This window comes from Pelophylax lessonae, assembly GCF_965119305.1.
Source record: "Pelophylax lessonae genome assembly, chromosome: 3".
In the NCBI taxonomy this organism is placed as follows: domain Eukaryota; kingdom Metazoa; phylum Chordata; class Amphibia; order Anura; family Ranidae; genus Pelophylax; species Pelophylax lessonae.
The window spans coordinates 506559535-506574436 of NC_138770.1; the positions used below are offsets into that span (position 1 = coordinate 506559535).

Sequence of the window (14902 nt, forward strand, 5' to 3'; positions counted from 1 at the left end):
CAAAAAATTGATTATCCCCAATACTTTTGGGGGAATATTCTGTGGACTGATTAAGTTGATGTTTTTGGAAGGTGTGCGCCTCGTTACATCTGGCGTAAAACTAACACTAAAAATAACATCATACCCACAATCAAGCATAGGGGTAGTAGTGTGATGGTCTGGGGCTGCTTTGCAGCTTCAGGACCTGGGCAACTTGCCATAAATGATGGAATCATGAACCCTGTGCGCTCTACCAGAAAATCCTGAAGGAGAATGTCTGACCATCAGTTCTTGACCTCAAGCTCTAGCACACTTGGGTTATTCAGCAGTGATATGAAACACACAAGCAATCCACCTCTGAATGATTCAAAAAAACAAAAACAAATCTAAGGTTTAGGAATGGCGTAGTCAAAATCAAATTGAGATGCTGTGACATGACTTTAAACAGGCCGTTCATGCTGGAAAACCCTCCAATGTGGCTGTTTTAAAACAATTCTGCAAACAAGAGTGGGACAAAATTCCTCCACAGCGACGTGAAAGACTCATTGACAGTTATTGGATTGCAGTTGCTGCCGCCAAGGGTGGCACAACCAGTTTTTAGCTTTAGGTGGCATTGAAGTTTTTCACATAGGGCCAGGCAGGTTTGGGCAGCTTTTTTCCCTTAATAAATGAAATCATCATTTAAAAAAAAGGATTTTTAATACAGAAATGTTGGCTTACTGAAAAGTATGTCCATGTACATTATAGTATGCACTCAATACTTGGTCAGGTCTCCTTTTGCATGAATTACTGCATCAATGCGGCGTGGCATGGCGGTGATCAGCCTATGGCATTGCTCAGATGTTATGGAAGCCAAGGTTTCTTTGAAAGTGGCTTTCGGCTCCTCTGCATTGTAGGGTCTGATGTTCCTCATCTGCCTCTTGACAATACCCCACAGATTCTCTATTGGGTTTAGGTCAGGCAAGTTTGCTGGCCAAACAAGCACAGTGATACCATGATCATTAAACCAGGTATTTGTACTTTTGGCAGTGTGGGCAGGTGCCAAGTCCCACTGAAAAATTAAATCAGCATCTATTTAAAGCTGGTCAGCAGAGAGCAGGGGCAGACCCAGGGGGGGGGGGGGCAGCGGGGAAATTGCCCCCCCCCCCCTCCCCAGAAAATATTAGTGGCTCTCCCTCCTGCTCTGGGATGGCGGGTCAGTAAGTCCAGATTGTGGGTTCCTGACCCGCCATCCCCGAGCATCACTGTAAATAATGGAGCCAGAACTAGAAGAAGCAGAACCGATGCTTCCTGTATAGTGCCGGTTCCTGTCACAGACGGAGTGATACCAAATGCACTCCACCTGTGACAGGAGCGATACAGGAAGCAGCGGCTCTGCTTCCTCCAGCGCGGCTCCTGTCACGCTGATGCTCAGGAATGGTGGGTTGGGAACCCAGCAACAGTACCCGCCAGCAGTAACAGCCAGCAATACCCACCAACAGTACCTGCCAGCAGTAACAGTCAGAAATGCTCAACAACAGTACCAGCCAGCAATACCCACCAACAGTATCCACCAGAAGTACCCACCAGCACTAACCAGCAGTACTCGCCAGTAGTACCAGCCAGTACTAACAGCCAGCAATACCCACCAACAGTACCCGCCAGCAGTAACAGCCAGCAATACTCACCAACAGTACCCACCAGTGCTAGCCAGCATTACCCGCCAGCAGTACCAATTAGCAGTACCCCGCCAGTAGTACCCACCAGTACCAGCCAGCAATATAAGCCAGCAGTATCCGCCAGCAGTACCCACCAGCACCAGTCAGCAGTACCAGCCAGCAGTACCAGCCAGAAGTACCCACCAGCACCAGTTAGCAGTACCCACCAGCACCAGAAGCCACCAGTAGTACCAGCCAGCAGAACCCAAAAACAGTACCCACCAGCACCAGTCAGCAGTACCCATCAGCAGTACCACCCAGCAGAACCCACTAGCAGTACCCACCAGCACCAGCCAGCAGAACCCACCAGCATTACCAGCCAACAGTACCCACTAGCAGTACCAGCCTGCAGAACCCACTAGAAGTACCAGCCAGCAGTACCCACCAGCAACAGCCAGCGAAAACCAACCAGCAGCACCATCTAGCAGTACCAGCCAGCAGAACCCACTATCAGTACCAGCCAGCACAACCCACCAACAGTATCCACCAGCACTAACCAGCAGTACTTGCCAGTAGTACCAGCCAGTACTAACAGCCAGCAATACCCACCAACAGTACCCGCCAGCAGTAACAGCCAGCAATACTCACCAACAGTACCCACCAGTGCCAGCCAGCATTACCCGCCAGCAGTACCAATTAGCAGTACCCCGCCAGTAGTACCCACCAGTACCAGCCAGCAATATAAGCCAGCAGTATCCGCCAGCAGTACCCACCAGCACCAGTCAGCAGTACCAGCCAGCAGTACCCACCAGCACCAGGCAGCAGAAGCCACCAGTAGTACCAGCCAGCAGAACCCAAAAACAGTACCCACCAGCACCAGTCAGCAGTACCCATCAGCAGTACCAGCCAGCAGAACCCACTAGCAGTACCCACCAGCACCAGCCAGCAGAACCCACCAGCATTACCAGCCAACAGTACCCACTAGCAGTACCAGCCTGCAGAACCCACTAGAAGTACCAGCCAGCAGTACCCACCAGCAACAGCCAGCGAAAACCAACCAGCAGCACCATCTAGCAGTACCAGCCAGCAGAACCCACTATCAGTACCAGCCAGCAGAACCAGCCAGTAGAACCCACCAGCAGTACCTGCCAGAAGTACCCACCAGCAGTACCAGCCCTGTAGGACAGCCAGCCAGCAGCAGCCATCAGCCATACCCACCTTTGGGACAGCAGCAGCCAGCAATACCTGCAGTAATCCTGAGGAAGAAGTGAAGATTGAGGTCAGTTGAGGTGCAGGTAAACGACATCCATGTGAAAGCAGCCTTAGGCCCCTTTCACACAATCCGGCTAATCGGGTACGCCTGTCTGTTTTTCATGTGGACTAAATTGGACCCTCCATTCACCTCTATAGAGCAGCAGATGTAAATGGACTTGTGTCCGTTTACACCCGCCTATCTCCAATCCGATCCACTTAAAAAAGCAGAAGGGGATCCACCCCCTTCTTTGTGGGTGGATCTGAGGGCCCATAGAGTAGATACGGCTTTGTCCATGTCTGCTCTGCATATGCTTAGTGAACATGGACCTGTCATCTGCCTGCTCCACTCATTGTGGCCCGCAACCGGTTACCAAGGTGCTAAAGTGTTCCTCTCTCCTCAAAAGATTGGGCACCCCTGAAGGGGCATGAGTCCCGAATGGAGAGGTGTGCTGTAGAAGCCTTCTCCCTTAAGTTTTGAAACGGTATGTGGTGGAGGGAAGGAGTCCCAGATGGAGATACAGTATAGTGCATCAGGAGACCCACGGGGAAAACATAAAGATCTAATGTGATGTTGATAAGTGTTAAGACCGCAACCACTGTCGTGGCTGGCCTTAACATTTTAAATACTGTGGTTGGCAGGTCTACTATTCTTCCCTACCTCCTCCGCGCTGTGAGGAAGTGGAATCATTTTAAACATGTCACTGTTTCAAACAAGGTTAGGACTGCATGATAAGTTAAAAACAGTTCTGTAAGCAACACCCTATTTTCTGGCAGTGCCCCTCCCGAGACTAAACTTTGGATCCTCCCCTGGCAGAGAGAAACATGAAATGCTCTAAAATTTCTTGGTAGACTGACTTTGGATAAAACACAGTGGACCAACACCAGCAGAAGACATGGCTTCCCAAAAAATCACTGACTGTAGAAACTTCACACTGAACCTCATACAACTTGGATTCTGTGCCTTTTCACTCTTCCTCCAGATTCAGGGTCCTTGATTTCCAAATGAAATGCTAAATTTTCCACAGCCTGTGATGATTCGGGGAGCAATGTCATCTGCTGGTGTTGGTTCACTGTGTTTTATCAAGTCCAAAGTCAGCGCAGCCCTCTATCAGAAAATTTTAATGTTAGTGTTTTAACCTGTGTGGCTGGTGCAGGCACATTAGACTGCTGGTGCCTGTTGTGCCAGGAATAGATTTCAATAAATCTCTGAACCCTTTACATGAATTGCTACATAAAACATATATATTTAGGATTAACTTTAGATTTTTCACTAGATGTGGTTGATAATATATGGGAAAAAAATTATACCATTTAACCAGCATTTAATGTTCATGTGTTAGTCTGCATTAACTGAAGACTGACCCGTGAAAGTAGTTTGACAATATTAGTATAATAACTCACCATTGCAATCATGCGGTCCCATGATTAATAGTGGAAAATTGCACAGATCTCAGTTTTGTGACATAAAAGATGACTTTTTCAGCCATCAGCAGTTTCACTCTGTGGACCTCAGCCAATTAGTTGATGCACTCATGTAAAACTAATCCCAAAGAAGTGCCGTGTAAATAATAAAACTGTAGTCATTCTAGGGTGTCCAAAACCAATACGTATAGGCCAAAAACATGATACTGAAGGAGATTATGAGTTTGTAGCTAAGAAGAGTGGAAATCAAAACATGCCAAGGCTTTTAAGAAACAAAACATTTATTGTACAGTAGATTTTGTTACAAAGTGAATTCCCATTCAGTATTGATTACGTAACTGATTACTGATTTCTTGAATTTCAGTAATAAGATTGTCCATTGTTCGAACTTCATCAGCTAACTCAACTGACAGCTCTCCACTTGCCACATCTGTAAAGATTTGCTGCAACAAAGAATAAAATAAACATATTATTTTACAAAGAAAACGTACATATATGTAAATATACATGATAGCCTTTAAAAAAAAGTCTAGAATAACCCAGAAATGGTCATGTTTTTGATTGCAACTGATAATTCTTTTGATCAAAGTAGCAATAACTGCATCAGAAAGTACAGCCAATACATTAACAATGTCATGCCATTCCTCACGTTCTTTTTTTAAAACTTTAGGTTAATCAAAGTACCCTCCATCTGCAGCAATTATAGCTTTGCAGACCTTTGACATTCTAGCTTCAGTTTTTTTAAGATATTCAGAAAATGTTAACCCACATCTTAAAGTAAAGCTCTTCCCACTAGAGCTTGATAAGATTAAGAGCTAGTGATTGTGCCGGTCAGTCCATCAAAGACTGTATCCTGGAAAACCAATTCAACACCAAATAGCTTTTGCATAGCTTAGAGGTATGCTGTGTATCTTTGTCCTGCTGCTGGATAAAGTGTGTTGACTACATGGCATGACATTGTAAAATAACGTGATAATCACTATGCTTCATTATTCTTGCACTCTGTATAAATCTCCCACCGTACTGTATCAGCACCAAAAAGAGATCTCATCAATGCCAGCATCCCCCAGAATCATTTAATTTTTGTTTTTCATAATCCAAACACCTTTAAACCTAAACTCATCTATCTATAAGGCAGTCTTCACACTGCTGCACTGTGGTTTGGCAGGTGTACCAGCGTTTTTTGCGCATTTAACCCACAGTTTTCCATAGACTTTTTTACATCGCATGTTTTTGGTGCTTTTCTGAAAGCTCAACAAAAGTCCTGCATCTTTGGTGTGTTTTCAGATCTAAGAGAAAGGTTAACTTCACATAAACCATGGGTACACCAGCGCTGCATCCAAACCACAGCGCAGCAGTATGAAACCGGCCTAATACTTTTGCAGTCATATTCTGTGAAATGTCTTTCGTCTAGCCTAATCTTTTTATTTGCCAGTTTTTAAGCTTTTTTTTTTTAAACTCTACCTCTACCGCACTATATGTTAAACTATATTTGTTGAAAAAAACAAAATATCCAGGTTAACTACATACTATGCGAGGCTTTAAGTAACCTTCCAAAGGAGGAGGGAGCACTGAATGGAACTGTTTGCTATAATCACATGGTCAATCTAAGCATTATATTATTAGATAAATGGGTGGGAAACAGTGGACCAAACGCATTAGCAGGAGATCTTTTTTTTTTTTCATTTTTATATATCAAATAGTTTTTATTGAGCAGTTTATTTTAACATCACAGGTAAAGCAAATAATCTGTCCCCTTTCCCCTCCCACCTTCTTCCCCACCCAAACATCAGTCCCAGTTCAAACAGTAGAAGCGATGTAACAAAAGTTCTATTAGTCCCTCAGCTGTTCTCTTCATCACAGCTGAACAGTTCCTAAGTGGGACAAAAGAGAGGAGGGGGTCACTAAAAGAGCAACCAAGTCATAGCCGATCAACAGTAGGCAGGAGAAGTGCCAAGCACCACCTTAAGAGGGGAAGGCAACCAAGAAACATACTGCATAACCATTTGACAATGTATACCTTTATTAGGTTGACAGGCAAAGGGACACCAACCCGCCCCAGACACCTAGTATACAACCTTCAATTAATTAACAAGGAGAATTAAGGATTCATAAAGATAATATAAAGCAAGGTGCTGGGCTAAAGCAATATGGAAAAAAATGGATTTTTGTACTTACCATAAAATCCTTTTCTCTTAAGTTCACCGACAGACGCAGCTCCATATCTTCTTAGACCATTGGGTTATGTTCCTCCAATCAGTAATAGGCACTAGGCAGGAAAAAGCTTTACCACGCCTATGTGGGCTGTCCCTGCAGGCATAACCCCACACACTCTGCTACAGCAGCCAGTTTAGTTGCAAGCAGTGTTTAGAAGACAAAAAACCCCATTCACTCAGAAGCAGAGGGGCGGGTGCTTCGTCTGTCGAGGAACTTCAGAGAAAAGGATTTTATGGTAAGTACAAAAATCCAGTTTTCTCTATCGTTCATCGACAGACGCACCTACATATCTTCTTAGACCATTGGGATGTCCCAAAGCAGTATTTTTATGAGGGGTGGGAAGACAAGGCAAAGAAGAACGTAACTCCCCAAAGGCTAAACGTAGCCAGCCAGGTAATATTGAGCTCAACCAGGAACATACACAGCAGAAACATACACCCTCAAAGAGAACAAAAAAGATTCTCTTTAAACAGCAGCCTGCAAAACCTTGCGGCCAAAAGAGGCATTCGAGGATGCCAACACATCAGTTTTGTAGAATTTGGTGAACGTATGCACAGACCTCTGCACAAAGTTGCCGCTTTGCAAACTTGCATCACTGATGCCTGATGACGAAAAGCCCAAGAGGCACTCAACACTCTAGTAGAATGTGCCTTCACTGGGAAAGGAGGAACCTGACCCTTCAGCGAATAAGCCTGAACAACCGCCTGCCTGATCCATCTGGAAATGGTCACAGCAGGCACAGTCAATCCCTTATGAGGTCCCTCAGTAAGGACGAAAAGAGCATCTGATTTTCTGAATGACTCCATAATCGCCAGGTAAACCCCGATTGCTCGAACCACATCCAAAGAATACAAGGCAATTTCCTTAGGATGCTTGGGCTTGAGACAGAGTGAAGGCAGCACGATGTCGTCATTCAAACGAAAATCAGAAATCACTTTAGGAAGAAAAGATTGATTTGGTCGGAGTATCACTTTATCCCTGTGGACCACCAGATAAGGTGAACGGCAGGACAATGCCGCCAGCTCAGACACCCTGCGGGCAGAAGTGATAGCCACCAAAAAGGCAACCTTCTTGGACAATAAAGGCAGGGGAATCTCCCGAATGTTCTCAAAAGGAGGCTTTAGAAGAACAGATAATACCAGATTTAGATCCCACTGAGGTAGCGGGGACCATCTCGGAGGAGCCATATGGTGCACTCCCTGAATGAAGGTACTAAAGCAAGGCATGCATAGCTTATGTGTGTTGAAAATATATCTCCAAGGCCGATACTTGGCCTTTGATCCAAAGCCAACCGCTGTGCAACCCCTTTCTGCAGAAAGGCCAAAACCCTAGCAACCGAAAACAAGCGAGGGTGCCTCTTCAGCGATTCACACCATGAAATGTAGGATGATATATCTTCCTGGAGGTCGACTTCCTAGTCTTCAAGAGCGTAGGAATCACAGTGTCAGAAATACCCCCATCCCTCAATACCTGACTTTTAACAGCCATGCCATTAAAGCCAGAGACTCTAAAGCAGGATGGAAGATCAGACCTTGAGACAGCAGATCTTCCCTGAGAGGGAGTCTCCAAGGAGCATCAGGGACCAACCTTACTAGGTCTGCGTACCAAGACCGGCGAGGCCAGTCCGTAGCCACCAGAATGACCGGAATCCATTCAACCTCTATTCTGCGTAGAAGCCTCTGCAAAAGTTTCAGCGGAGGAAAGGCATAAATCAGTCGATACCGACCCCAAGGAGCCACCAGTGCATCAGTGGCATCGGCCAGAGGATCTCGAGATCTGGCCACGAACCTCTGCACCTTCTTGTTGAGATGAGAAGCAAACAGATCGACCTCGGGTGTCCCCCACCTGACTCACAGGAGATGAAACACCTCCGGGGATAGGGACCACTCCCTGTGATCCAACACCTGACGACTCAGCTAATCCGCTTGCTAGTTCTCCACACCTGGGATGTGCACAGCAGAGAGGGCTGGGACAAACTGTTCCGCAAAGGCCAAAACACTCTTGTTGCCCCCCTGGTGATTGATATAAGCCACAGTCCTGTTATTGTCCGATTAAATCCGAACCGGACAATCTCGCAGATGAGTTGTCCATTAGCTCAGACAAAGCTTTTTTGCTCTTAGCTCCAAAACATTTATTGGTAGTTTGGACTCTTCTACTCTCCAGGTTCCCTGGGCACAGAACTTCCCCAGCACCCCACCCCAGCCTGATAGGCTGATGTCCATGGTTACCACCGTCCGAAACAACAGGAGGAAGGACTTGCCCTGGCTTAGTGCTGGAGAGTGGAGCCACCATAAAAGAGCAGATCTTGTGTTGTGGCTCAACCAAATCGATTGTCTAAAGACTTTGGATCCTTGTTCCATTTGATCAAAATCTCTCTGTGCAAAGATCTGGTATGGAACTGAGCAAACGGAACCGCCTCAAAGGTTGAAACCATCAGACCCAAGGCCCGCATGCAAATTCACAGAGAGGACAGATTGCTAACAACAACCGGATCGCCCCCTGCAACTTCTGCAGCTTGTTCGGGGAAAGAAAGACCCTCACCAGGGCTGAATCCAGACTCAGGCCCAGATAATCCAGACTCAAGGAAGGTATCAGGGCAAATTTCTTGAAATTAATGGTCCACCCGAACTCCTGCAGGGAGCTGACAGTGATTATCAGGTCGCCAATCAGGATAATAAGAGAGTGCTCTCAAAAGGAGATTGTCCAGGTACCCCAGTCCTGCAATCCCCCGTTGCCAACACCGGGGCCAGTAAACACCTTGGGAGCGGAGGTGAGACAAAAGGGTAATGCCACAAATTGATAATGTTCTCCTGCTATGGCAAGGCGTAGAAACCGCTGGTGACTGGCATACATTAACCACTTGCCTTCTGTGCACTTAAACACCCTTCCCATCCAGGCCAATTTTCAGCTTTCAGCGCTCTCACACTTTGACTGACAATTGCGCGGTCATGCTACACTGTACCCATATGAAATTTTTATAATTTTTTTCACACAAATAGAGCTTTCTTTTGGTGGTATTTAATCATCTCTGGGTTTTTTATTTTTTACAAAAAAAAAGAATAAAGACAGAAAATTTTGAAAAAAAAAAAAAAGTTTTTCTTATTTTCTGCGAGTAAATTTTGAAAATAAATTTTTCTCCTTCACTGATGTGCGCTGATGAGGCGGCACTGATGGGCACTGATAGGCTGCACTGATGGGCACTGATGAGGTGGCACTTATGGGCACTGATGAGGTGGCACTTATGGGCACTGATGAGGAGGTACTAATATGCCGCACTGATAGGCGGCACTGAGAGGCGGCACTGATGAGCACTGATAGGCGGCACTGATGAGCACTGAGAGGTGGCACTGCTGGGCACTGAGAGGTGGCACTGCTGGGCACTGACAGGTGGCACTGCTGGGCACAGAGGCGGCACTGATGGGCGGCACTGATAGGCGGCACTGATGGGCACTGGCGGATGGCACTGGACACTGATGGGTGGCACTGATGAGCGGCACTGATGGGCAGCACCATCAGTGCCCACACTCAGTGCCCATAGTGCTGCCAGTCAGTGCTCATCAGTGCCTAGATGAGCAGGCACTGATGGGCACTGACTAGCAGCACTATGGGCACTGATTGTGGGCATTGATGGGGGGCACTGATGGCGGGCACTGTGTGTGTATTTTTACCTTTAGTAATCAGGGCACTGGTGATCGGTGCCCTGATTACATTTTCCTGTGTCCCCGGCGCTGTGAGGCTCCCCCTCCTTCCTCACACTGCAGGCTCCGTGTGAGGAAGGAGCGCCGGCGATGAGAGATGATCTCATATGTTTACATATGAGATCATCGCTCATTGGACGGCCCGATCACGTGGTGAATGGCCGCTGTGATTGGCCATTCACCACGATCTGTGATCGGCCGTGTCCAAGGGACACGGCCGACACAGATTTTCCCCGCAGCGCGCTCGCGGGAGCGCGCTGGGGGCGTGTCACTGGGAGGCCGTTTAAAAACGGCCTCCCGAAAATTCAAGTCCGCGCTGCAGCCGTATATAGGCTGTAGCGCGGATGGGGGGTGGTTAAGATATGTAGATATGCGCCCTTGATATCTATAGAGGCCAAAAAGTCTCCATGGTGTAGTGACGCCACTACTGTTCGAATGGATTACATGCAAAACCTCTGCATGAAGCGGTTCAGAGCCTTGAGATCCAGAATTGGACGCACTTTGCCTTCTTTTCTGGGCACAGTAAACAGGTTTGAATAAAATAAATAAAAAAAAATGTAAAATTAAAAAAAGAGTCCCAAATGATTGAGAATCCCAAGGTGGTGAATGGTAGGTAAAGTAGAGGTGAAATTGAGTATCAGCAATGTTGGCTTCACCACGGTGCTCCGATTAGTAAAACATGATCATGAGCTTACCAGAAATCAAAAGAAATATGCCTGTATAGAGCAATAGCTCATATTGCCCCTTCTCATGAGAGATCGCGTTCCTCAGTCAACCAACTGGGACCACAGATGGTGTATACCACACGGACAGCGATATTCCAGAGTGCTACTCCTTAGCAATGTCATATGAAAATATAATAGGTTCCATAGTGTTATACCGTAAACACATTTATTAAGTAAATAAAAAATTACACTCACATTAAGCAGGAGAATGTATCGCATAAAAACAAATAAGCCGGCTCGTATAGTAGCCCGTCCTTCCGGGTAGCGTGGTGACGTCAGCTAGTGATTAATTTTTGTTCACCATATTTGCGATATTTTTGTGATTTATTGCCCAAGATTAGTCACAGTTTTCATTAATATTTTTGTATTATTCACTTTTTGGGACATTTGGTTGTTCCTTATCAGATTAGAGCAGCTTGTTTTCCTTTTTTGCTTATGTTTGGTGTTATTTCACTTCTAAGCTGCAGCTCCTGATCTTTGGCTTTATTAGCGGGGTTACAAACTGGTTATAGGTTTGAATAAAACCCTTGAAAGCGTTCCTGAGGGGGAACTGGTACAATCACCCCTTGCGACAGCAGATTTTGTACCGCCTCCCTTAGATCCCTTTACCCAGGGGTGTAAAACTAAATTTCATCGCGGGCCGCATCAGCTTTATGGTTGCCCTCAAAGGGCCGGTTATATCTGTAATGTTAGATGTCCAGAGCACCCCACGCCCCCTTACACCCTTACACGAGATGTCAAGAGCCCCCCCCCCACCATCATAAGACAAGAGCCATCCACCCTTCCTTACATCACAATGCACACCCTGACCTTGTGCTATGACCAGGAATAAGATGCGGGTCGATCTGGTAAGAAGAAAGTGCAAGGTCTAGAGGAGGACCAGATAAGAGAGTCCGCTTACAGAGCCTGCTGAATGCTGAGATCAGGGGAGGCAGAGACAAGGTGGTTTTGTGGCTGCACAGCAAGGTGCAGGATCTGTAGGAGGAAATCTGCCCTCCTCTCGGCTGAGAAGGGGGGTTGGGCAAAGATGAGCCTTTCTGCAGCAGCACAGAGAAGCACAGGATCTGGCAAAGGAGTGCTGTCCTCTCTGCTGCCGACTACTGAGACAAGGTGGGGGAAGAGACAAGGGGGGTGCCGCAGCTGCAGGAGAGGTGCGAAGGCCACATGAAATGGCCGGGGGGGGAGGGGGGGCGCATTCGGCCCGCGGGCCTTGTGTTTGACACCTGTGCCTTAACCAGTCTGGAGAGAGACGTAGGTTGGACAGGAAGACAGGAAGACCAGACCGGAATTCGATCTTGTAACCTGATCGGATCAATTTGTGAACCCATTTGTCCTGAATCAAGGAAGTCCAAGGTTCCGAAAAGAAGCGAAGACATCCCCCCACCCCAGAAGCGGGTGAGGGCGCCCCTTTATGCAGACAAGGATTTGTCCGCAGATCCGGACTGGCGGGTCTTTGATTTACCTGACCATGGCTTCTTGGAATTTCCAGAAGACCTAAACGGCTTCCAGTTTTCTTGCGACCCGGAGGTAAGAAAAAGCCGCTTACGAGCAGTGAAGGAAGGCCCCGTCTATGACATTGCGCTTTGTCCTTAGAGGACTGAGGAAGAAGAGTACTCTTCCCCCCCGTAAGGCCTTTGATCAACTCGTCCAGAGAGGATCCAAACAACCTCTTCCCCGAACAGGGAAGATCTGTCAAAGTCTTTTTGGAAACCTGGTACGCAGACCAGCTTTTCAACTACACCATACGTCTAATCGCAATCCCTACTGCCAACACTCTGGCCACTAGGGGAGCCGCATTCAGAGACACATCACACATGAACACCAGGCGTTGAGCCATATGGTCCATTAGTTCCAGCAACACTGGGGGGAGCTGTTCCGCTTCCAAGTTACCTCTTAGTAACTTTGCCCATTCAGTAACCGCCTGTGACACCATGACATTCAAAAATATTGGTTTTCAAATCTCCTACCCACAGGGTTTGTGAAGGCCGGGGATTCTTCCACTGGAACCACAGTAGACTTATTCAGCCTGGAACCCGGGTGATCCATCCTAGGTGGCACGGTCCACCTAGTGGAAACTGCATCTGCAAAAGGGAACACCTTGCCTGATTTTCAGGATTTGCGGGAGCCAAAAGACAATTGCGAACCCGACACTGTAGATTCATCTGCCAATTTTAAAGTTTTACGCATTGAAACTATAAGTGCTTCCACAAACGTGTGTTCCCGCACGGCGGAGGACTAGGACAGGTCCTCTTCACCATCAGAATGTGACAACACCGACCCCTCAGGGTGGGGTGCGTCTTCAGTGGCCAAGTTTGCCTCAGAATCTGAGGAAACTACAGAGGGAGGCGAAGGCAGAGGGCGTTTGCGGCTAGCAACTTTTTTACATACAAAATTTACCTTAGACACAAGGCTTTACAAGACTGCCGTAAGCGCAGACAGTTACTGCGACCCAGAAGGTTCCGCAGCCACTCCTAGGGGGTCTGTAGGGGAAATAGTACCAAGGAACTCCATATTACACTGATATGAAAAAAATGCAGTGTCACTTTAAAAGTCGCTAAATCGCGATCCCGGCTGCTAAATTAGCAGTATACCTAATTTCAATCCAATACAAGCCTTAGCAGAGTGGGTGAGTAAAACCTACAGGGGGACCCCAGAAAACGTTACCAGACCGCTCAGGAGACTGCCAGCACATTCTTATGAAAGTGAAAGTAAAAGGGTCCTTCACAGGAAATGACAAGCCAGCCTGTCATAGATAGATTTCTTAATTTACATGCCGTTCGCCTGTCCAGCGTTGTGGACTACAAGAAAATGGCCGCCCCATGCCTTCCTATAGGGAACTAATAAAAAATGGCTACCCATACAATTCAATGGGAGAATAAAAAGCATGAATCTACAGCAAAATGGCGGCCCCCACGGCGCGCCATGCGGTTTCCCAAACCCCCCGAAGGGGTCAAAGACAAGAGGCATCAGAGGGGCCCTAGGAAGGGACCCCACCAGGACAAGGCCACCCCCGCAGAAAAAAGCCGGCGCGGCTGCAATTTTTCTGCCCCCCGGAGGTAGGACCTACTATGGGTAGGAGAAAAGTGGAGGGGGTAGGCCTAATATCCCAGAGGCCAGGGGAACCAAGGGAGCCCCGAAGGTCCGACTATTCCAGGGAGGGGGCCCACGTCCACTCCGAGACTGCCAGAGCATTGGGGGGACAGTATTACTCACCATACCATGATACCAGGTGGGCGCCACTCCGCACAGACCACCTCCAACCCAGGGGAGGTACGCTGCGGCTCAGGGCGTTCCAGGTCGATCTCATCCCAGCGAGACTTGTCCACATCCATTGGGGCTCTGTCATGGCGAGGCCTAGTTCTGGACTATAACCTGCTCACGCTCGTTGGCCAGGCTGGGAGACCATAAGGATATAGGATTTCTGGGCCAAAACCACAGCCGGCTGTTGCTTGTCGTTCTCCAGGAACTCTAAGCTAGTAAAAATAAAAAATCACAAAATAAAAAATTTCCCTATTAATAGCTAAGACTCGATTCTATTCCTAAACTAAGCAGAAACAAACTGGCTGCTGTAGTAGAGTGTGTAGGGGTTATGCCTGCAGGGACAACCCCCATAGGCCTGGTAAAGCTTTTTCCTGCCTAGTGCCTATTCCTGATTGGAGGAGCAAAACCCAATGGTCTAAGAAGATATGGAGCTGCGTTTGTCAATGAATAATAGAGAAAGAGACATTGCCTTTTATTCTTCTCCCCCTCTAATGAGATACTGATGTTATGCTGCACCAATCTCCTCTGGCCAGTATGGGGAGAGTTAAAGCCAAGCAAGCCCATAGATTTCTATGTGGTGCGCTAAGAATCCTGGGAGTTGTAGTTTGGGATGGCAGCCTTAGAATGGGACCCATAGACTCTTTGGACTACAGATCCCAATGGACATTATGAAGTAGGAGTGGAGAAAGGATGTTTGTTAAACTTCCAA

The 14902-nt window shown here is 47.2% G+C and overlaps 1 protein-coding gene across 1 annotated transcript in view; it reads right to left on the reverse strand.

The window, feature by feature from the left end:
* Positions 1-4555: 4555 nt before the first annotated feature.
* Positions 4556-14902, reverse strand: part of TTC27 (tetratricopeptide repeat domain 27) — a 747788-nt gene continuing 737441 nt past the window's right edge. The window contains exon 21 of the mRNA XM_082252288.1: positions 4556-4735. Within this exon, the coding sequence (XP_082108414.1) occupies positions 4613-4735 (123 nt within the window). The 3' untranslated portion in view covers positions 4556-4612. The remainder of the gene's footprint in view (positions 4736-14902) is intronic.